The 25,245-nt window shown below is 41.8% G+C and overlaps 1 protein-coding gene across 1 annotated transcript in view; it reads left to right on the top strand.

The window, feature by feature from the left end:
- Positions 1-25,245, top strand: part of map4k3b (mitogen-activated protein kinase kinase kinase kinase 3b) — a 124,811-nt gene that overhangs the window by 8,425 nt on the left and 91,141 nt on the right. The window contains exon 2 of the mRNA XM_039738992.1: positions 19,865-19,922. Coding sequence (XP_039594926.1) covers positions 19,865-19,922 — 58 coding nt within the window. The remainder of the gene's footprint in view (positions 1-19,864; positions 19,923-25,245) is intronic.

Here is a 25,245-nt window from a genome sequence, read left to right as displayed (position 1 = left end):
TACGGTGATTACTTAGATTTCAGCCCGCCTTTGAGGGGTAGCATGGCTAGCACAATATATAATGATATGAAAACTAAGAGTAACGACAGCTTTGAAATTGTGGTATACCCATCATGTAGTTAGCCACCTATCATTTATTGATATTTATAAATACCAAAGTACAATGCAGGGTTTAAAGTTTAATATGATTTCAGCCCAGGGTTCATAAAGAATGGCGTCTTCATGAAGTACCTGAGTTGTCTTACCGTGTCCACAATCCAAATATATTCTTCGACATTTGCTGTCCAGGAACTAAAACATACTGCTTAAAATCCAAACTAAAATCCAAATTATTTGGTACGTTGTATTACTTGTCATTTTGCAGTTAACTGAGTACATTCCAAAGATATTCAGGATATTTTCATTTAGTCAAACTCTTTCAAGTGGTGTTTGTAACAGCATGCTTGTAAAGTCTGTCTTGTGGGTGGTGGTCCCCCAAGACCACCTGGCAATAGCTGCCCTCTGCCTTACAAATCTGGAGGGTCTCCCACAGTCCCTGCCCGCATGTGGTGAGTTTGCTTTTTGCCTTTTTTCTGTGCTTTTGTGAATTGCTGGATATTTTCGGCCTGCTGACTCTGTTATTAATCTGGATTTCTGTAGTGGTCGCTTGGATTACAATCCATTATAGCCAACTCCATTTTACCTTCTGTGCTCTACAGACCTTGCTTTCATTTCAGAGCATTTTTTGTGAAAATAAACCTTTTTAATTATTTATTTACCTTATACAATTTCTCGTATTAGGAATTTGTTAGTTTCCGCATACCCCTTGGGGATAGAGCGCAGGGCCAGCCATTGTACAGCAAGCGCCCCTGGAGCAATTCCAGGTTACGGGCCTTGCTCAAGGGCCCAGCAGAGTAGGATCTGCTTTGGCAGAGACGGGCATTCGAACCGCCAACCTTCGGGACACCAGCGCAGATCCTTAGCCTCAGAGCCACCCCCTCCGCCCCAGTACCTGTCAAAGTCTGGTATTACAATCTCTCAATTATAAAAGGAAATCGTCAGATGAGACATTCTCTGAGATAATTTCAAGTCCCGCGAGTCAAGAGAGTTTGACAAGTTTTAGTAGAGATGACATTTTTGGTGTTTTATGTTTCAAGAGTTGTAAACAAAGAAAGTCAAGGTGAACTTTATTGTCATAATAAAGTGCAAATAATAAATTAAAAATAGAATTAAAATTAAAATTTAAAATTAAAACACAAACAAGACATTGTGCAAAGACAAAGCAAAGAAGTAGCAGCAATATTAACATGTAGTTAGCAATATGAACATTGATGCAATGTATGGTATTTGCAATCTAGATACATAAATATAGTCAATAGATATGTAATATAATAAATAAATATGGATAATACAGAAATGATCAGTGTATGATAAGAGTTGTTTCAGACGTCTGTAAACAATGACAAGTCAGAATGTTTCACAGCAGGATATCAGGAGTGTCCAAATCCTTCAAGGTCAGTGTGAGATTTTCAGTTCCTTTTTTGCCTGCACACTCGTCTTTGGCCAGCATGTATAAAAGTTCTGTTTTCAGAGAAAGTAGCCTAAATGGAGAGGAAGACCACTAAAGTATATGTTTGGTCAAAATTGAGCCAAAGGACGTGGCAGCCATTCAATAATGTGACAATTGAGAACTTTGTTTTTGATGGTTGTTACTGTAGAGACGTCACATTTTTATGGGTTGTGAACAAAAATTCAATGAAAATATCCATTAAAGCCACAGGTGGGTCACAGCTGACCTGAATGACATGACAAGGTAAAATTCTGTTAGGAGCTGCACAAATTATGGGTTGTTTATCCATCCATCCATTATCCAACCCGCTATATCCTAACTACAGGGTCACGGGGGTCTGCTGGAGCCAATCCCAGCTAACACAGGGCACAAGGCAGGAAACAAACCCTGGGCAGGGCGCCAGCCCACCGCAATGGGTTGTTTACTTTTTTTTTTTTTAATTTGAACCTGTTTGTGTAGGAAATTTTGGAAAAGTCACAAAGTTTTATCCTGAACAGTTGACATTTAGAGCATTTTTACAGATTTCAACGACAAAAATGAGGACGTTGAAAGGGTTAAACATACATGCATTTAGTAAACACTAATGGCGTTGGGTGAGGTGGCACCCACTGGCAGTATGTACACCTTTACATCATATTTGCTTTTTTAATTCAATTCAGTTTATTTTTGTATAGAATTCCTCTCTGAGTGTAGCTTGAGAGTACAGAAATGTGTAAATAGGCAAAATACAAACCGTACAAATGAATAAATGCATAAGGCACACACGCACAGATACTGGCTCATGAAAACACTATTATTGTGAAATTTGTGAGACGTACCAGGGACGTTTATTGGGTTCTTCTACTTTCACTCTTGAAGTTTAACACACGTCCACATAGCGATTGTATATTCTGTGTAAGATTCTCGATATTGGGATTCACTATCAGCAGCTCCACCAGACATGCGGGTGTCATCACAACACACAGAAGAGCGCAGCTCTCTTGGCTAAATACGACTTACTAACCAAACTATGTCTTGCTTTTACCGCAGTTCTTCTAATTATTGAGGAGCGACCTCAGTAGCCTTGATAAACCCTGTGAATATGACACTAGCCATCAAACTTACACTTGGTGCCCATTTATTATTTCAATCACTCTAGATAAAAGACAAAGTAAAATCAGTATGGTATTTATTAATTAATCATCTTATATATAGACATCTGCGAGTGGAAATGTCTGTGTCTGTCTGTCCAGCCCAGAGGTGAGAGGTGGAGTCGGGGTAAGGGCTGCACCTCTGAGGATACACAAGCGATGCCAGTACGTCGGCAACACGACACCTCAGAAGAAAGACAAAGTCGCTTAGCCGCTAATGCAAAAGTGACGCGAGCACATCGGCAAAACGAAACCTCCTAGGAGAGAGACGCCCAGAGTAGTTCCTTTCAATTAACTGACATCTCTACATTTCAGTTTTTTTTCCTGACGATTTCAATAGATTCTAGGACCCCGGGCTTACACAGCTAGTGCTATATAATAATTTGCCACATGAAATTGCTTTCTAAAATGGAGCATGTTTTATAAATTTTTAAAAAGTAACTAACCTGCTCCTGTGATTCATAATGGAGTGAATCAGTACATGGTCCCAATGTGGAGAAAAGAGCCTAAAACTTACTGACTACATCCACTTTGAAGTAATAAGGTTACTTGGACAGAGGCAGTGGTGCTGTAAGAATTTTGTTTCTGGACTTCTCTAGCACCTTCAACGCCATCCAACCTCTGCTCCTTAGGGACAAGCTGACTGAGATGGGAGTAGATTCACACCTGGTGCCATGGATTGTGGACTATCTTACAGACAGACCTCAGTATGTGCGTCTCAGGAACTGCAGGTCTGACATTGTGGTCAGCAGCACAGGAGCGCCGCAGGCGACTGGACTTTCTCCGGTCCTGTTCAGCCAACATACATCAGACTTGCAATACAACTCAGAGTCCTGCCACGTGCAAAAGTTCACTGACGACACTGCTATGGTGGGCTGCATCAGAAGTGGGCAGGAGGAGGAGTATAGGAACCTAATCAAGGACTTTGTTAAATGGTGCGACTCAAACAACTGAATACCAACAAAACCAAGGAGCTGGTGGTGGATTTTCGGAGGCCCAGGCCCCTCATGGACCCCGTGATCATCAGAGGTGACTGTGCAGAGGGTGCAGACCTATAAATACCTGGGAGTGCAGCTGGATGATAAACTGGACTGGACTGCCAATACTGATGCTCTGTGTAAGAGAGGACAGAGCCGACTATACTTCATTAGAAGGCTGGCGTCCTTCAACATCTGCAATAAGATGCTGCAGATGTTCTAACAGATGGTTGTGGTGATCGCCCTCTTCTATGCAGTGGTGTGCTGGGGAGGCAACAAGAAAGGGACACCTCACGCCTGGACAAACTGGTGAGGAAGGCAGGCTCTATTGTAGGCACGGAGTTGGACAGTTTGACATCCGTGGCAGAGCAACGGGCGCTGAGTAGACTCCTGTCAATCATGGAGAATCCACTGATCAGGATCATCTCCAGAGAGAGGAGCAGCTTCAGCGACAGACTGCTGTCACCGTCCTGCTCCTCATTGATGATTCTAAATTGTCCCTAGTGTGTGCTTGGTGTGTGGGTGTGTGTGTGTGTGTGTGCGCCCTGCCCGGGGTTTGTTTCCTGCCTTGCACCCTGTGTTGGCTGGGATTGACTCCAGCAGACCCCCGTGATCCTGTGGTTAGGATATAGCGGGTTGGATAATGGATGGATAGATGAACTGAATTTTTAATAAACACCTTAGATTTTTGAAAGAGGCAAGCCACCTGCACATTGTACTTTCCGTGATTTGTCGGCCACATAAAAAATACTCAAAACATTTTAAAAGTAGATTGTGGGATAAGAGCCTAATAACAATAAAACAGACTGAAGTGGCATAAACTAAATCTATTAACGCATGCTGTGTCACTCTTCCTGAGGATATGGTAATAAAAGAATTAAGGACAACTTTTTTGAGCAGGTAAATTCACTGACACTCACTGATACTGATCAATCCATAAATACACTTGGAGACGGTGCAAACTCCATGCAGAACCTGCCGCTGTGAGGCTATGTGCCGCCATCTGTGCTAAACTAACTGAACGTCAACCTGATTTAAACTAAATGTGAGCCTATAATGTCTGTTCAGTTCTTGGTGCTTGATTGCATGCAACGAGTGTCCTTAGTTGACACCCGACCAGTACATGGTGCATTATCACACCGGCAGTAGCAGGCAGTGTCTTGGCGTAATAATGAAATAAGCTTCTGTATAGTGAATAATAGTAAGTGATTGTAAGTGTGACTTTTTCAGCTTTTATACTCTGGTCATCTGCAGAACTTAGACAGTGTTGCTACGGAGGAAGACTAGCAGTGAAGTGAAGCACACAGCCAGTCTACTTTTAAAATGGCTGAATCTCACAAATCTGTTTTTCCTTCTTAAAATGACATAATTACGTTTTTTTTTTACAAAATGTATACGATCTCAGGACACACATTAAATACTCAATAACATTTTTGGCTTGAAAAAGGGACGCCCTCCATACGCTTTAAAAATACTTTTTTTCACATTGGGACCCCAGTACCCATTAGTTCCATTATACTGTGCACTCTAGATTGCAGTTTTATGTGACAAATTGATATACAGTATACCATGATTGTGATGAATTAACTTAGACTTGAAAAATAGCAAACTTACCCTTTAAGGAACATCCACATACAGTAAAACCTCGATTGACCATCAGCCTCAATTACCTGTCAGGGCCAAAAAAAACCAAAAAAAAAACCCGATCTTTGCACATTAAAACAAAGTCAAAGTTAAAACAACTTTCCGTTGTGCTAACACATAGTTTTCTTCCCCAGCACCACAGTGTCAGTTATTTACCTTCAGTTTTAATAGCATTTCGTAACTTTTCTCTTTTGTTATAATTAAACTTCTATACATTGTTATGGCCGATAAATATATGCATGTGGTGTTGGAATTGTCACAAAAAAATTATTAAACATTTACGAAATGGAAAAAGTGTGTCAAATATTGCTTCAATTTATGGAGTAGGAAGAACAGTGAAGGATATAAAGCGTGATCCCGACAAAATTGAAAAATGTGTCGATAATGGAAACCACTGACAGTAGTGTTATTCTGTATTAATGTTAATGTTCTTCTGTATTGTAAATTGTGTTTATTATGTTTTGTTACTATATAGTGACGTGCAGGTGGCTTGTGATGTGTTGTACGGGTGTAGAAAGGGTGGGATGAATGCAGTAAGAGATGGGACTGGATGAGGCGGACACGTCTGTTAGGAGATGAGTGACAGGAGAAGTGAGGAATAAAAGGAAGGTGCAGCGTAAGGAGTAGGGAGTCATGTAAGTGACAGGAGATAAACTGATTGGTAAGGAAGGCTTTCTTTTATTGTTTTGGAGGTGTGCTCAGTAACCCAGATAATGGAGTATAAGACAGGACCCCAAGTAAAACATAGAAAACTCCAGTACCTCTGAGTTGTATTTGATTTATTTCTCTGGTTGTTACAATATTATACGAGTTAAATAATTTTGTTAAAACATATTATATTTTGTTAGGATAGTTTTGTTTCGTTAATGCGACTATTCACTAAAACAAATCTACTATACATCATTTTAAAGTAGCTGTTCTCGTATCCGTCACGGCCTGACGGATAATCGAGGTTTTATTGTATTTAATTCATGGGAGGAGCTGTTAGCATTTTCATCAGTCATTAGCCAAGTCCAAATGCTGGTTTAATTTGTATTTATAATGTGTATGATCTAATGTTTTACCGTAATTATTATGCTCACTGCTATATTTTATTTATTTGTACCAAGTTTATGCTTGTGGTGTGTTTTTAATGTTACGTTGTGGCCCCCTGAAAATCCAAATTTCAATTGTGGGTCAATAAAATTGAATTGAAACAGGATTGATTGTGCTGTTATGGGAGTTTTCAACGGCAGTCTGTGAATGCCTAAACTTTGTACCGATTCAGTATAACTAATGCTTAGACCTACTTTGTGACTAAATATTGCTGTCTCATCCATTCACTCCTTCAATTCATGAACACAATTAATTAAAGACACTACTGGAGAGATGTCGTTTGGTTTGTAAAAAAGGTGTAGTTGAGTGTCGACTGTATACAACTGAAAGTGGGAATGTTATGGTTTCCCAGCAGAAACATAGAAACAGTGACGGTCTGAGAGCTGAGCACTGCGGGACACCATATTGAACTTCTGAAGATAATGACAAAGCTGCTATGAATGGAGTCTTCTCCTGATCAAAATAGGAGCGAGGCCTCCAATATAAACCAAGAAGCAGGTCAAAACTCAATCTCACCATCAGCCAGGCCCCAGGGCAACCTGTTGGCTTCAGCAGGAGCAGGCCCAAAAAGTGGAATTTGGCAAAACAACTATTAAAATCTCAAAATCAATAATGAAAACTCCACAAAAAGAGGGGTAACTGGCATGTTTACATATGTTTATAAGTAAATGATTTACTTCACAAAAATAGAAAATGCAGGAAAAGCAAAAGGAGGCACAAAGGAGTTGCCTAAAAGGCAATCAAAGTCCCAAAATGAAATCTGAAAATCAGAATCCTTACGACAGAAGTGAAATAATATGCAATATAATAACACAGAAAATGCAATACTCACTCAAGACTCCTTTTACACGAGCTGTTTTCAACAACAACATTTATTTATATAGCACATTTTCATACAAAAAAAATGTAGCTCAAAGTGTTTTACAAAATGGAGAATTGAAAAATAGAAGACACAGTAAAAAATAAAAATAAGTCAACATTAATTAACAGAGAATAAGTAAGGTCCGATGGCCAGGGTGGACAGAAAAACCAAAAAAAACTCCAGACACACAGTTTAAATAACTTGAAGGAGGGCCCAGGAGGGGTGACTTAAGGATGGTCCGACCACAAAAGATACAATTCGAAACATTACAGAAAATATACAACAATAAAGCACACAGTCTCTCAAAAAAACAATAAAATACACAAAACATAACAAACCAAGGGGACTGTCAGTGCATTCCTGTATGTCCTGAAATTGATTTGACAAACGTACAGTAAACCACACAAGGGCACTGCCTAAGAGGCCAACAACGTGAGCTGAGGAAAGTGAAATGGCTTTCTAAGTAGTGAGGCAGTGGTGGGCTCAAGGGGTCAGGTGAAATCACACACATTGACCACACTCTTGAACACATTTGATACACTAGATGGGTTGGGTGAAGTGACACCACTGGCAATTTTAACAGGGCATAACATTACAGATTTTTGCACTTTTCTTCAAAGCTTCTTGCTTGTAGAAGTGCTCAGTGCAGTTGTTTCTATGTTTTGAGAAACTGAATTCCAGATAGTGAGCCATCTTGACCAAGGGGTTACAAAGTGAGGCAGTTGGGGTCCATGGGGTCGGGTGATACCCATTGAAAGTATATACAATGTACCTTGTGGCATACTTGCTCTTATTCAAAGCAACATACAGTTCAGAAATGCTCAGCACAGTCGTTTCCCTGTTTTTACTGTGCCAGCTCTGGGAAGGCTTATATAATGAGACAGTAATAGGTCAAGGGGTGGTGACAGCGTGGTACTCACTTATGGCATATACAGTGAACACCTCTGCATAGTCAGCTCAGAGCCTACTCCATCTTGGATAGCCTGGAGAAAGAGGAGGTCTGATTCACCTCACCTTCCCCACCCTTCTCCCTTGAGGTGCCAGTAAAGCTTTAGCCACACTTTTGTACTTTCTCTCAGTTACCTTATTGGTTATTCAGTTTAAAGATATTCTGACTGGCAAAATTCTGTAAGGCGTATAACGTTTGGTGTCAGAAAATACCAGCTGGTTATACAGGGTGAGGCAGAAAGGACGGACGTCTTTGAAATGGCTAGAACTCACCACTAGGTGGAGTGACAGATGTGCGGTAGGTGGCGTTAGGTTCGTGAAGTCCTAGCATTTTTTTATTTTCTTTTTAGTTGAAGCCATGGAGCTGTGGACGATAGAACACCGCGTATTTGCGTACGACTGTTTTGTCAAGAACAACCAATCTATTACCGCAGTTCAGCGTGAGTTTCGTTGCCATTTCAATATCCACAGAAATAAAGCTGTTCCTGCTCGTAACACTATCCTACATTGGGTTAAAGCACTTCGTACACGAGGTACACTAATGAACAAAAGACCGCCAGGGGCTGCACAAACGGCACGTACCCCTGAAAATGTGGAGCGTACGACTAGCCCTGCTGCGCAGTCCAAGTCGATCTGCCCGGAAGCATTCTTCTGAACTTGGCCTCAGTAATCGTTCGGTAAGGCGTATTTTGCATTTAGACCTGCATTTCCATCCCTACAAATTGTCAAAAGCTATTTCAATATGAACTCAAATCTTTCAATACATTTTTTTGTAAGAAAAAAATAACAATTTTGTAAAAAACGTCCGTCCTTTCTGCCTCACCCTGTACTTCCTTCATTGCAAAAACTCTAACAGCCAAAGACAGAACTTCACCAAATATGAGGGTCTCCAAACCCTTCTTAAACACATTGAGGAAATCAGAATTTCGAATGGAGGTGGACAGCTCACTCTACCAGCCAGGAGCTACACGTGCAAAGAATCTGGACTGAGATTTGATGCCGTGCAGAGGTGGCGTGACCAGACACCATTCAGCATCAGTAGACCTGAGTGGTCAAGAAGGAGGTGTGGACCTCAAAAAATGTCTCCATATACGTAGGTGCTGACCCAGTGAGTACTCTGTAGACAAAGCATCAAGGATTTGAACATAATACAAGCCGCTGCAGAGAGTCAATGTGGTGGTCTGAGAAGAGGAGTGTGACATGTGCACACCTTGGCTGGTTGAACACCAGATGTAGCTGCTTGTATCCAAAATGACCAAAGTTCTGCAGATTTTAGTACACTAAATAGGATCATTCAAGGACCAGTGTGATGTGTGATCAAATAATTCCACAGACAAAATATCTTCGTTGTAGAATTTCAAAGCAAAAACAGAAAAAGAAAATGATATTGCAAAGAGAAGAAAAGTTCTGTTTGAGGCTTATAAATCTTGTTTCATTTCTCTAAGTTTAATCATACAGTCGTACTTGACGCATGTTAGACATGGTCAGAAAACTGCATGCCATCTCCAATTTTCAAACATATCTAACAGCCCTAACTGTCTTAATTAACACTTTGTTCTTCAGATATAGTTAAGATAGTTCTATCTCATGTTAACTTACAGGGGGGTGGACGACTATACCATATCCTAGTACCGTATATACTTGTGTATGAGTCGGGTCTTGAAACCCAAAAATCGATCATAAAATCAGACCCCGACTTATACGCCCGTTCGAAAATTATGACACTTAAATTAATTTTTTTACATCTTCTTGCTTCCTCCAATCTCAGTTTCGCAGACACATCGAATTTTGTTGCAGCAGTGCAGTTACCAAATTCTTTTGCCACTTCAATGACTTTTAATTTGAAACAAGTTTCATATTTTCTTCTGATCGAACGCTCATTCGTAGATAAGGGATGTTCTTATGATAAAGGTGTATAAGGGTGTGAGAAACAGAAAACAGTGCAAATGTCGCTTTGGAATAATTCGGGTATTACCGTGAGGTCACCTAGGCACAATACATAGAAATAAAAAGGCGGTGTGCTCCGTGGTTACCCTCACAGGTGGGTGTTAGCATATCATAATCTCTTGGACCAATAGCGTGAGTTTTCCACATTCGACTTATACAACCGATATTATAAAATACCAGAAATTATATGATAAAATGAAGCCCTGACTTATCCGCGAGTGTATACGATACCTATAAGAATCTGAAATTATATAGAAAGTAAGCAAACACTATATTCATTTAACATTACATAACAATGCATTTAACATTAAACATCAATGTGCAAGATTTCGAGGCAACTCGGAAGGGGCCTGAGTTGCCTCAAAAGCTTGCATATTGTACTGTTTTTAGTTAGCCAATAAAAGGTGTCATTTTGCTTGACTTCTCACTACATTCATAATGGCTAACACGGTACAACACCCTAGTACTACAGACATTAAATATCAGCTGTCTAAACTTGGCTCTTACACCAAATGTACTGATGAATTTTGGATTATCTGCAGTGGCTTGGTGACGCATGCCAGTACTCCTGCCAGCAGAAAGTGGCACTAATGCAGATGTGACGTGACTGAAGTCCCTGGACCAGGGGTTGTGCTGCATTCTCAGTCAGATACAGCCTGATCTTGTGGATGCTGTAATGACCGAGAGACTGTAGCAACATGGTCTGTGAAGAACAGCTGGTCATCGATCACCACTCCAAAATCGTGTACAGACTTGGCGGGTGTTAGTGATGGAGAGCTGGGATGCTGAGTAGGTAGGATGAGCTGGGATAACAATAAGGTTGGTCTTTGCCAGGTTCACCTGGAGATGGGGCTCCTTCATCCAGGCTGCAATACCAGTGAGACATTTAGAGATTCCAGCGAAAACGTGTTGTCCACCCACAAAACACAAGGAACATCAAAGAACATTACATTACATGAAGATCCTAAACAAAACATAAATACAGGGTGAGCCATGAAGAAGTGCCACATTTCAAACGTTTATTCTACAAAAACGCTAGAAGAAAAAAATAAATTCATTACGATACAAGAAAGGGTACACAAAATGGATCTTTTTCACTGTTTTAAAAATTATGTCTTCAAGGTGGTGGCTATCATTAGTGATACATTTCGAGACGATTCCTGAACGATCACATGAATGGTTTGGCCATTTCAAGTGGAATACCGGCGATTTTTGAGTTTTGAGAATAAGTGTGTGTAGACTTTCGACTTGAGAGAGCCCCACAAGAAGAAATCACATGGAGCGAGATCAGGTGAATGTGAAGGCCACCCGTCATTGCCTCGCAGGAAGGTCAGCTTCCCTGGAAACATCTCCAGCAAAACTTGCATGGATCTCTGCGCCATATGAACTGTTGCTCCAGACATCCACCACATCCATTTCTTCCAGCTGGGGCCGCAAAAAGTTCTCTAGCATTTCAGTGTAAAATTCTGAAGTGATGGTGGCCATTGCTCCCCCACCTCCTGAAAAAAGTAAGGGCCTACAATGCCAAATTCTGCAATGGCACATGAAACTGTAACATGTGTTCTCACTGTGCAGGGGTCTAGGATGAAGTTCACAAGGGTTGGTTTCAGCCCAATAGTGAAAGTTTTGCTTATTCACGCAACTATTCAAATGGAAATGTGCTTTGTCGCTGATGTCACATGACGATGGCATCTCGATGAACGGTTTGCAAAATGTTGGCGCACAATTCTCTATGGCTCTCCCAGTCTTTCTCAGTGAGTTCTTATCCTATCACTATCATCATTTTGTATGGATGGAAATTAAAGTCCTCATGCAAAATCCTCCTCCAAGACGTGTTGGAAATGCCTGAGGCAGAAGGGCGCGCTGAACGTCCAGGAGACCGTAGAATTGATGCCTTTACAGCTTGGATGTTTTCAGACGTTCGTACGGTCCAAGGACGGCCTGGAGATTTTCTGTTCAATGTTGTACCTGTCTGTTTAAATTTAGCCACCCACTAAAGAATTGTTTTTCGATTTGGGATGTCACCGTTAGGAGGAATGGTGAAGTGTGTGTGCAAGGCAGGTTGTGTAGTGATGATGGATTTGTAGTTTTTGAAGAACGCTTTGATAGCTCAAGCATGGTGTGCACCAAACCAAGGCATGTGGCCGATTGAAAACTACAAAGGATCGCCTATCAAAGGACCCCCCCACCCCTACACACTAAGCTGCCTCTACCTTGAGAAATGGGGTACTTGATTTTGGCTCACCCTGTATAACAATATTAACAAAAATTACATAAACACATGACGTTAAAATAAACAAAACAGACAAAGAAAAAGAATGTAAACCTAAGTCAAGGAAAAAACCCGACTAGAACATAATGACAGTGATGTGATGCCAGTGGGGACAGAGCAGACACAAGCATTCCATTCTTTAACTGATTTTTTTGGTGACATGACAGGGGTGTGAAGTTAAATGTCATGCTAATCTCACAAAAGATGGACAGATGTTATGAGTTAAGTGATTTCATGTAAATGGTTGACAAGTCTGCACACAGAGGACATTTCTGGTAAGGCCCCACCACAGTTTGGTTATGAAAATGCTGAAGGCCTTGGGCAGCATTTGTGGGAGATGCCCTTTAAGGGAAGGGAAGGACACCTCAGTAATGCGCTCTTTACTGTACGCTGCAGTTTCCACACCAGCCATTGATGCAGCTGCAGAAAACGGCAAGGATGGAAGGATTGGGAGACTTGCTGTCCTGGACCATCAGAGTAAGTGGAGATGCTGCTACTTGTCTTCGGCCAGCAAGGCAGTACTGAGGCTTCAGGACCAAAGACCTTAATGAGTGAACTGTCATATCCTGACGGAGGATCGCAGGAATCGTAGGGGTAGAGGGGTCCTTTCATCGGATTGGCTGGCCCAGCACTGCAATGGCCAAATGGGGGAGGCAGCTTGATGGCTGAGGTCTCCAGGACTCTGAACAAATCCAAATCATATTAGGTGATATCATCTACTGTTAAATTCTGCTCCGTACTTGTAACATTGTTATTTTTATACTGTATTGAGGATTTGTTCTTTGTATTGTATTGTGTTGTATTGTATTGACCCCCTTCTGTTTGACACCCACTGCACGCCCAGCCTACCTGCAATGAGGTCTCTCTTTGAACTTCCTTTCCTGAAGTTTCTTCCATTTTTTACCTACAAGGGTTTTTTTGGGTGTTTTTCTTTGTCTTCTTAGAGAGTCAAGGCTGGGGGTTCTGTCAAGAGGCAGGGCCTGTTAAAGCCCATTGCGGCACTTCTTGTGTGATTTTGGGCTAAACAAAAATAAACTGTGTTGTATGGTATCTAAACTCCTAAGGTGAATGTTAATAGTTACAGAACTCGTTTCTCTCTTTGTGCTTGCTGCATTCGTATTGTGTGGCGTGATTTCATTTCACCCAACGGCATGTACTGAGACGTCAAGCAAAATTACCCCTTTTATTGGCTAACTAAAAAGATGACAATATGTAAGCTTTTGAGGCAACTCGGGCCTCTTCTTCAGGCGAGATGGAATACAGAGACTGGAGTTCCCTGAGTTTTTATACACACCAGGACAAAGACAGCATTGGAAAACCTTTAAGTGAGACTCTTAGATGTAAAAAATTATTAGACCTCTTCTGGCTAAGATTCATTAAGCAAGAGAGGAGAACAATGTATTGTGGTGGGCGGCCGGATTCCATGCCCGGTCGGGACGGCCCTGCTGCATATGTTCTGGGGGAGCAACCATGGGCAACTCGATACCTTCCCTGGGATGCTTGGCTGGTGGTGATGCCTCAACCTCCCGCAGGGCTCCATGGGAGATGGAGTCCTCAACAGCCTGGTTGGGAGCTGGGGTGGCCGCCAGGGGGTGCTGCATGGACAACTCTTCAGCTCCATCAATTGGAACCAGGTGGTCAAGCACCTGGAACACTTCCGGGTGGGCTATTAAAAGCCACCACTTAGGGCCAGAATCGGGAGGAAGAGGTTGCCAGAGGAAGGATTGTGTTGTGTGGAGTTAAGTGCTTTTGGGACTGTGTTGGGCCTGTGGGGTTCATGGGGAAGACGTGCCCCACAGGTGAAGAAAAATAAAAGTCTTGTTGGGTTTTACACGTGACTCTGTGTCAGTCTGTGCCGGGTCGGGCGCTATGCCACGTCCTTATCACAGTATATATAGTGAAGATCTGTGGATAAGATAACTGTTCAACAAAGTCTTCTGAAGTTTTTGATGAGTTTTTCCATACAATGTGGGTCTGTGTCAGTCTGTGAGATGCAAATAATCCTCATATCTGCCCATAAAACTCTTGTCTCTATTCAAACCATGTGTTCAATTTTAGCACTGAGTTTGTCTTTTGTCTCTTGCTGTGCTCTGAAGTTGCCCATAAGCCCTGTGACTTTAAGATGTCTCCCTTAAAGGTTTCTCAATGCTGTATCGGCCCCGGTGACTATATAAGCACAGGGAACTCCAGTTTCTATATTCCATCTCGCCCGAAGAAGGGGCCTGAGTTGCCTCAAAAGCTTGCATATTGTTATCTTTCTAGATAGCCAATAAAAGGTGTCATTCTGCTTGACGTCTCACTACATTCATAATGGCTAACACGGTACAACACCCTAGTACTGCCCAACAGCATTGAAAGGGAAAGCCAGCTAAACCCTGTCAACAGAATAAGCCACTGGATTAGTGGAGAGTGTTAACTACGGATCATCCTGTCTGCTGATGTCTGAACCAATAGAACTGAAGACGCATCAAGCTAATTGCAAATTCCTTTCACAGACTTTCCAAGTTTCCCGTCTGGCTACAGTAGTCTTATCTGTTTCCCAGTCATTCTGAAAACTCTGCTGCACAATGTCAAGTCTCCGAAACCGAGTGTTGTAAAATGGCAGTCTATACGTGTGCGTGGTGTATTAACCCATGTGATCCTTGGGATTTTTGGAAGCTGTTCTCTCTTTCAACAACCTGATATTCAGTCTTGGTTGTCGTAAATATTCAGTCTGTGCAGTGAATCAGATGGTCTTCCTTTGAGGACGTGCTCAGAGGACGCGTCAAATGAATGCTGAGAACGTGTGGAAGCCATGATGCGTGCATTTACGCGTTCTGAGCGTGAATTATAAACGAGCCCTTATACCAGCCATCATCTGTTTGCAGTTTGTGCCATTTCTTTGAGCCTGTGAGTTTTATTTTTAACCGATTACTCAGGTTTTCATCCTACAACCCCAAAACCATCCCTATTAAATTGGCCCTCATTCTACCTCATCTGCAACCTTCTCCTCCATGTGCAATTGTTGGCAGTGCCCTATCTAGAGCTGGATCATGCCTGGTGCCCAGTGCTGCCAGGATCGGTTTCAGGCCCCCGTGACACTGCAAATCAAGTTTCTTGTCATGTGTACTCAGTGCAAGGAAATTCTTACTCGCGTGTCTCCTCAGAGCAGTTGGAAAAATAAATTAATGAATTCATTAAAAGTGTGCACAGCGTCCAGCATTATTGGGTCTTGACTAGTGATGAGCGAGCACCAAAGTGTTCGGGTGTTCGGCCCGAAAACATTGCGATGTTCATGTGCTCTACCAAGCACCCGAGTATAATGTAAGTCAATGGGAGACAACCAGGCACCCCCAGCTCTGAAGAGGGGAGGGTGCCTGGTCCATTGGAAAAGGTCAGAAAGTGACAGAAACACCACCCAGATGGACTGGGAACAGCATGGGGAAGATGTCTGGATGCATCTTGGACTACCAAGTCGCTGCTGGGAACCAGTTTGTCCGAGTTGTACACCACTTTTACAGACTGACAAAAACACGCCCAAAACCCCCCCAAAAAATCAATTTTACAGGAAAAATGACGCTCTAAAACATTATATACCAGTGCCTGCAGGTGAGCTGACGCTCTAAATCATTATATGACAGTGCCTGCATATATAGCACCCGATGACGTGTTCCGGCCAGCCAATCACTGTAGTGCCAGAACCTGACGTGGCTACTGGCATTACAGTGATGGCAGTACTTACCTGCCCCTTGATTGGCTGTCTCCAACCTGCGAAACGTGCGGGGCGGAGACTCAAGCATGGCGCACAAGCACATGTGGTGCTCGTTCGAGTAGCACCATGCTCCGAGCATAGCGATGGTCGAGTGGAACACATGTTCAGCCGAGCATGCTCGCTCATCACTAGTCTTGACCCATGGCCCTGATGCAAGCTATTCTGTTAGCGATGGCTGAGAAAGAACACATTTCTGATGCTTGCTTTTGATGTAAAGCTCTCCCTGATGGTTCTTAGGGCGGGAAAATTTAAATATCACAGATGTGGAACATCCTTGGCATGTCTCTTTGGTACAAAGCCTGCATAATTCCACGTTTGAAAAACTTCTAACATTGGGCAGCAAAATCTGTGGGCTACAGTCCATGAATTTACTACTTGACTTGTGTCCATACTGAAACAGCGCATGATCCCCTTCCTTCCAACATGATAACGACCCCAAACACACCTCCAAGAAGACCACTGAGGGTGAAGGTGCTAGACTGGCCAAGCATGTCTCTAGACCTAAACCCTGTTGAGCATCTGTGGGGCAGGTACAGTAGCGCAAGGTCTCTAACATCTACCAGCTCCATGATGTCGTCATGGAGGAGTGGAAGAGGATTCCAGTGGCAACCTGTGAAGCTCGTGTGAACTCCATGCCTTAGAGAGTTAAGGCAGTGCTGGAAAATAATGGTGGCCACACAAGATATTGACACCTTGGGTACAATCTTGACATTTTTCACTTAGGGGTGTACTAACTTTTGTTGCCAGCGGTTTAGACATTAGTGGCTGTGTGTTGAGTTATTTTGAGGGGACAGCAAATTTATACTGTGATACAAGCTGTACATGGACTACTGCACATTGTATCAAAGTGTCATGTCTTCAGTGTTGTCCCATGAAAAGATTTTTTACAAAAATGTGAGGGGTGTATTTTTGTGAGATACTCTGTGTGTGTGTGTGTATATATACTGTGTATATATATATATATATATATATATATATATATATATATATATATATATATATATTTTTTTTTCTGTGTATATATATATATATATATATGTGTGTGTTCTTGTACAACATCATTGTTTTGACTTTATTTATTTAACTTCCGTCATATCACAGTCTGGGCAAAATGGCCAACTGGGAGAACACTACACACAAATTACTTGAGTAGAATGTGTGACTCATGGAGGAATGAGTTCAAAGTCCGCTGCTTCACCGTTTATCACGTGTCCCTTGAGTGTCAGCCTATAATTTTCCTGCCATTCCATCATCAGCTGAAGTTGTCAACATGAAGATCGCTCTTAAGGCAGCCCTTTAACCTTCTATGATCAGATGTTTGACATATTTCTGCCGTGCTCCATGTTTTTGTTTTCTCATCTTTTCTAAAGTGGAATGCACTTCCTGTCTTCTTCTTCAGTAAAGTTTTCAGTTCCTTAGTTATCAAGAGGTGGTACAGTGCTTAGTGGTCCATGTAATAAGAAAACATTTCAATTCTGAATTTTTAATAAATTTACATACATTACAAAAATCTTGTTTTGAAAAAGGGAAGAGGTTTGAATACTTTCTGAACACGCACTGTGTATACACATTATATGTCGTTTCAGGGGAGCCACCATAATGTTTGGGACAGCAATGGCAGGTCTATTAAAGCTGTTGTCATATTTAGTACTTTGCCGCATATCCCTCACTTGCAATGACTGTTTTACGTCTGTAATTCATGGACATCAGCGCATGCTGAGGATTTTCTCTGCCAGGCCTCTCATACAACCATTATTCTGCAGAATTCTGCAGGCTCTTTTGAAGTCCTTTATCACAAACTGTAATCTGGTCACACTGTTTTAGTGGCTGACTTGTGGTCTACATCTTGCAGTGTGGCCTATGCATTTCTGTTTATGTCAAGTCTCTGACACATCCACATCTGCCTCCTGAAGACTGTGTCTGATGTGTCGGACTGATGTTTGGGGGGCTTTTTCTTGGCCATAGTGAGGATCCTTCCGTCATTGATAATGGAGGTCTTCCTTAGCCTACCAGTCCCATTTTGATTACTGAGCTCACCAGTGTGTTCTTTTCTTCTTCATGATATTCCAAACAGTTCATTTCAGTCGTCCTAAGGTTTTCCTGATCTCTCAAATAGTTGTTGTTCGGCCTTATGATGGCTTCTTTGACTTTCATTGGCACAGCTCTTGTCCTCTCATGTTGAACAATGGCAACTACAGACTCCAAAGGGGGGAAGCAAGCTGGGGTATCTAATGAAGAAGATGAAACCCACCTGAGGATTCAGAAATACCTGTGATGCCAGTTGTCCCAAACATTATGGTGCCCTAAAAATGTGGGGCCGTGTAGAAAAAAATGTGGTCAAATGAAAGTCTGCAATGTTCACTTTAACCACATCTGAATTGTTTGATTTGTAATTTTAAGCTATGGAACAAAGGGCTAAATCAAGAAAAATGTGTCTTTGTCCCAAAAGCTATGGAGGGCACTGTATTTCTACCTCATCTGCAACCTTCTCCTCCATGTGCAGAAAGCACAGCAAAAGTTATTCTGGTGCACAGTATGGAAAGGGGGCATGGCTCCAGACCACTTACTTGCCAGCACTTCCATTGGCTTGCGGAGTTTGGGCAAGTGGATGTGGATGGTGTGACCTTTGACCTCAAAGGAGGTGCAATCAGAAGCGTGAATATGCAGGCAGGCAGTGCATGGTGCAGATGAGAGTGTTTGTGGAGCTGCCTGGTGTCATAGTACACACAATTTGTGAAGGTTTTTATTGTTTGAAGCTTGTTCTTTAACAATTTCAATTTATATTATTTTGTACCATTTATTATTTATGTTCCGTGAGTAACGGAGTCACGTGGCCGTAGTCATTGCATTTATAATGTAAACTAAACTTGAAGTATAATTACAGCTGTGACGCCGGACGAGGTAATCCTTCAGTATGTTGTGGGCCTCCAGGGATTATTTTGAATGACTAAAAGACCAGAAGACGATAACGAAAACTGGACTCACGGACCATACCAGGCAAAGGTCAAAACCAAGAGATCAGAAATATAGTGAGCAACCCAAGCACTGTGGCAAACCAAAAATCAAAGTCAAAACAAGGAATGAAACTGAAACAAACGCAGCGCTTGGCCTACTTGGATTGGCAACTAACGACACTAAAGATCTGAGTTTTAACCAAAGTATAATTTCAGTCAACGTGGTCAATGGTGATGACCATGGTCACATGACCTGTTACTCATGTTACATAAATAATAAACAGAATGAAGTAAAATAAATGTGTATTGTTGCTAAACAAGTTTCAAACAATAAAAACCTTCAAAACCGACGTGTACTACGACACATGGAAGAAGTTGTGGAAGACCAGCTTGGCATTAGAGGGTGGCCGAGGAAGGAGATGGTAGTCCAGTTATGGATCAGTCTTAGGGAGGAATAGTCCTTGCTTTCCATGCCAAAAAAACTTTTAAAACCCCTAATTTTAATAAGTTCCCTGTTTTGCATTTGCAACATCACAAATTGTTGGGGTAATTTTGTGAAACTTTATGGGAAACTAAACTCTACTGTTTCACTCATCCCAAGCTGGGGCCCTCACAAATGGGAAATTGTACAGAATTTGAAATTCATTAATTCCATTCTTCACTTTTGGTGATGTGCAATATGGTCATTTCTTTATTCATGCATTTTAGTTAATATGCAAATTTTTATCTCCACAGGCTCGAAATGTGAATACTGGGGAGTTAGCAGCCATTAAGGTCATTAAGTTGGAACCTGGTAAGTTAATTCTTTTGCTATTTTAAATAAATATAACTTGCAGTAGTTTAACCGGGTTTACACTGTCATTGCTAGTTTACTATGAATATGGTTATATTTTTAATAGTTAGTAGCGGTTTTAAGATAGCAGATGTTGTTCTGTTAGGATAGATCAGATTGGGGAAATGTCATTAATCTCAAAGGGAAATATAGATTGTACAGCAGTAGGAACATTAAATGCAAAGATACAGACTCATAGGTCAAATAATACTTCAATCAATCAATAGATAATGTATATTTTCCAGAAATTGCAAAATGAACTTAAAATTGCAAAACAAGCTTAAAAGAATATCAGCATTTAGTTTAAGGCATTGTGAGGGAGTGTCAGTTACGGCACTAGGGCCATGTGGCGCATTTCCCCGTGATCCGGCTCACAGGACCCTAATTGTTGGGGACCCGAGTGGCTGGACCAGGCCAAGGGGTCGCCCATGTAACACCTGGCTGCGGCAGATAGAGGGTCATTTCTGGAGGGTGGGACTGGCCTGCGTGTCTGCCTGGGGTGTTGCCAACCGGGATCCCGAGTTGTTTCGTCGTGTAATAGGTGCGGCACCAGTGGATGCTCCCCAACTTGACTTGACTTGTCAGAAGGAAGCATGGAATTGCCTGATTGCAGTGGGCAGAAAAAGACCCTCGTAGGCGCTTCTTAGCATGCTGTGGTGGAATGAGCCTGTGGATCAAAGTGGTACAAGACGGCACCCCCTGTAATGTAAAAAAGGCGATCAGGCTGATCAAGGAACTATAGGGCAGTAAGCTCCACGTGCATCATGGGTAAAATGATTAAAGAACTTATTAAAGAAATGATTGAACATCACATGTCAAGAATTGGGGCGTTATTGGAAAGTCAGCTGGGGTTCTGACGGTGGAGATTGTGTTTCACTGATAAGTTGGCATTCTATAAGACAGCAAGAAAAGGAACTCGCCAGAGAGGTGCCTATGATATTACGTATCTGGACTCAGAAGTCTTTTGATGAGGTGCCACACGGAAGGTTAGGGATCAAAATAAGAGAAATGGGAGTTCATGGTGCACTGGTTAGATGAGTACAAGTTGGTTTAAACAGCAGAAGGAAGGAAATGGTCACAGAGAGAGAATTATGTGATGCTAGAAGTGAGGTGAGTGCTGGGGTGCTCATCTTCTTAATACACAGTGTCTTTCATTAAAAATGAAAAAGTGAAATATTGACACAAGTGTTCAGAGCCTTTACTCAGGACTTGTTTGAGTCAACTTTGGCAACCATTCCTGCATGGAGTCGTCTTGGACTTGAGACGACAAGCTTCAAACACTTGGATTTGGGGATTTTGTGCCATTCTATTCTTCTCTGCCTTTCCTCTCAAGCCCAGTCAGGCTGAATGAATAATGTCGGTGGATGGCTGTTGTCAGGTCTCTCCAGAAAAGTTCAATTAGCTTGGGCTCTGATTGGGCTACTCAAGAACATTCACAGAGTTGACCTTTGACCCTATGCCACTCAGATGTCTTTGTGTTGTACTTAGGGTCATTGTCCTGTTGGAGGGTCCAGGGTACTCTAGAGCAGGTTTTCATTAAGGATGTCACTATACTTTGCTCTATTCAGCCTTCTTTCAAGCCCCTCTAGTCTCTCAGTCTCTGGTGCTGCCACCATCATGCCCCACCAGTTGAACAGCACTGTACAGGTGATGAATGATTTCTGGTATGCTACATACGTGAAATTTAGAATTGAGGCCAAAGAGTTCAGTTTTGGTTTCAACAAACTATACAATCTCGTGTCTCACAGTCTGTGAGTCCTTTAGGTACTTTTTTTTTTACAAAACACTAAGCAGGCTTTCCGGCATCAGCTGGCCACTCTGCCATAAAACCCATTATAGTGGAGTCTTGCAGTTGTGGTTGTCCTTTTGGATGTTTTCCTCATCTTCACACAAGTTCTTTCAAGCTTGGCCAGAATGGCCATCAGATTCTTGGTCACCACTCTTATCTTCTCCCACATTTGCTTAGTTTGGCCGGGTGGCCAACTCTAGGATTAGCCATGTCTGTTCAATATTTATTCCATTGAAGAATTATGGAGGACACTGTCAATGCTTCAGCGTGTCTCCACGCTCAACAGGCAGTTCCTTCAGACTCGTGGCTTGGTGTTTCTTCACCTGTGGAACCTTCTGAAGACAGGTGTGTGACTTTTTCTTAATCCAATCAGATGAATTGACCAAAGGTGGGCTCCAAATAAGGTGTAGAAGCATCTCAACAATAACCAATAGAATGGAAGGCACCTGAGGCAAATTTCAAATGTCCTTGACAAATGTCCAAATACTTGTGTCAATGTGATATTTCAATATTTTAATAATACACTAGTGACTGGGAGCCCGATTGAATCGGGCTACAAATTCTGAGTTTGAAATCCATACTTTCTCTGCAAAGAATTATTTGTTTTTTTAAGTCCTTGAAATGATTTTGTTATCATGGCACTGATTTGTGCTTAAAATAGACCTTTTCGGCCGATGTGCTGGAGAGCTTCCTGTTTAAACGGGGTTGCGAGACGTGAACTCAGCTCTTCGGCGCACCTCTTTTGATTTTTTTCCAGCAAAAAAATTTTAAAAACAAATCGCATTTTACGACTCTAATCAGAGTCGGAGTAATAATTATGTTGGCGTGGTCATTTTAGATCTGAGATCGGCTAAAATTTAAACAATGACCGTTGTTAATACCCAGCCGTCATTACTCAGTTTGCCAATAGATGTCAGAAGGACGGATGCCAAAACCAAACTGCCCAAAAATAGATTTCGACATACCAAGCAAATGGCGATATGTTCTAAATTACTTACGGGTTTAAGTCAGTCGACGATGTTAGTCCTAGAAAGTACACCCCACCAAACCAACGTTCCAAAAACCAACCGAACTTACTGTTATCTGCTTGAACCAACAACGACTTACTATACTTGGCCGTCCAGCGGGGTCACTGAAGCATTCGAACATTCTTAGCCAATCATACAATACTGCGTCTGCGTTTGCCACGTTATGTTCTAACTACAGAGGCAGAGTCCCATTGCATGGTTCTAATTTGTATTGAGTCGAGGTATTGACGTGAATACCATACATACGGATAGTATCAATTTATATATAAGAATTTGCAAAAAAAATTCTAAACTCCTGTTTTGTGTTGTCATTCTGGGGTGCTTAGTGTAGTCGTGGTGGTTCCAGACTTTTTCCATGTAAGAAATTCAGAGCCCACTAGGAACCTTCAATGCAGGAATTTTTTTGCAGCCTTTCTCAGAGCTGCGCCTCGTCACAATCTTGTCTCAAAGCTCAACTTCATGGTGTAGTTTTAGTCACCGGTGAGACCCTCTATAGACAGGTGTGTCTTTCCTACTTACTCGAGTCAATTGAGTTGACCACAAGTGGACTCCAAGCAAGGTATGGAATCATCTCATTGATGATCAACAGAATGGGATGCACCTGAGCCAAATTTAAAAAATCAAAATTCATACCCAATCAAGTTTTATTTGTCACGTACAATTCAACACAAAATATACTGAAATGCTTAGATGCTAATCTCCAGGACTGTGCATTTAACAAGAGTATAAAAGGGCAATAACAATTGCTATATACAGTATATAAAATCCAACATCTGTCTGTCTCTCCCCTTTTCACTAAAGAACTACTTAAAGGATTTAGATCGGGTTTTTTTCTATAATTTGCTTCTCTCTTTTGTGACTTCTCTTATCACACTACAGTAAAACGGGCTGAGGGCGGGGGAAGCGTAATGTCAGGAGTGGGGAGCCAGATGGGGCCTTCCTCACTCACTTCAGGTCACATTCAAGTCAATCTACCTCTGTGTTTTGGAGCGTACCTGTTTATTGATTTTTAAAGTTTGTCCTGTTTCACTACTACACGGGCGGACCCACAGGAGACAGCTAGTAATGCATAAATATCAATACAAATCATTACGTTAAAAGTTATAAAAGAGTTACCGTATATACAGTACTCGTGTATAAGTCAGGTCTTGTAACCCGAAAAATCGATCATAAAATCAGACGACTTATACAGTACGCCCGGTCAAAAATTACAAGACTTACATTTTTTCTTTTTACAACTTCTTGCCTCCTCCAGTCTCGCACCAGTTTCTCACACACATTGCATTTTGTTGCAGCAGCGCAGTTACCAATTTCTTTCGCCACTTCAACGACTTTTAATTTAAAACAAGCTTCATATTTTCTTCTGATCGAAAGCTCCATCATAGATAAAGGATGCTCTTACAATAAAGGTGTATGAGACTGTGAGATTCAAAAAACACAAATGAGTGCAAATGTTGCTTCGAAATAGTTTGGGTTTTACCGTATGGTCACGTAGGCACAATAGAGAGTGAGAGAGGTTAGGAGCACACGCTGATACAGGGCATTGCCACACCCACATAGAAAAAGAAGCGCGTGTGCTCCGTGGTTCCTCTCTAAGGTGGGCAGGCATTAGCATATCATAATCTCTTGGACCAATAGTGTGAGTTTTCCAAATACGACTTATACGACCAACATTATAGAATACCAGCTTTTATACGATAAAATCAAGCCCTGCATTATCCGCAGGAAAACTTAAACGCGAGTATATACGGTATAAAATACATGATAAATAATAACTTAATGTAAGGTAGTGTTTTAACAAGAGTTCGAGACGCTTTCCTCATTCAATATGCAGACAGGACTCCTCGTCCGTCTCTCTGAACTGGACAGCAGGCAGCCATATTGTTTTCCTGATTGCACAGAGAAAAGGTGGCTGTTGGGATGCCTGGCATCTCTGATCATTTCCTTAAAATTGTTTTAGCAAAAGGTCTGAATACTATCACTTTTTTATTTTGAATGAATTTGCCAAAAATATCGAAAATCCTTTCCTCGCTGTTGTCATCCCAGGGTGTTGAGCGATGTTTGATGAGGAGGAAATAATGTATTTAAATGACTTTAGCACAAAGCTGCAACATAACAAAATCTGAAGAAAGTGAAGGGGTCTGAAGACTTTCCAAGTTCATTGTAACCATCCAATTGTCTATCTGTCTGTCTCTTTGTGTATGTGTAAATTTAGCAGCCATACTTCCTGCACTTCACAAGAGGTCATCCACATGAAGCTAAGCACGTTCAGGCCCAGCCAGTACTTGGATGAGAGACCATCTAGAAAAAGTTTGGGTTGCTGCTGGAAGAGGTGTTGGTGACGCCAGCTGGGGGCGCTTACCCTGTGCTCTGCATGCGGATCCCAATGCCGCAGTGCAGTGACGGGAGACCCTGTGCTATAAAAATGGTGCCGTCTTTCAGATGAGACCTAAAACTGAGGTCCTGG

This window comes from Polypterus senegalus, chromosome 16, assembly GCF_016835505.1.
Source record: "Polypterus senegalus isolate Bchr_013 chromosome 16, ASM1683550v1, whole genome shotgun sequence".
NCBI classification, from domain to species: domain Eukaryota; kingdom Metazoa; phylum Chordata; class Cladistia; order Polypteriformes; family Polypteridae; genus Polypterus; species Polypterus senegalus.
Note: the sequence above shows the minus strand (reverse complement) of the source record. Positions and strands in the feature narration are given on the sequence as shown.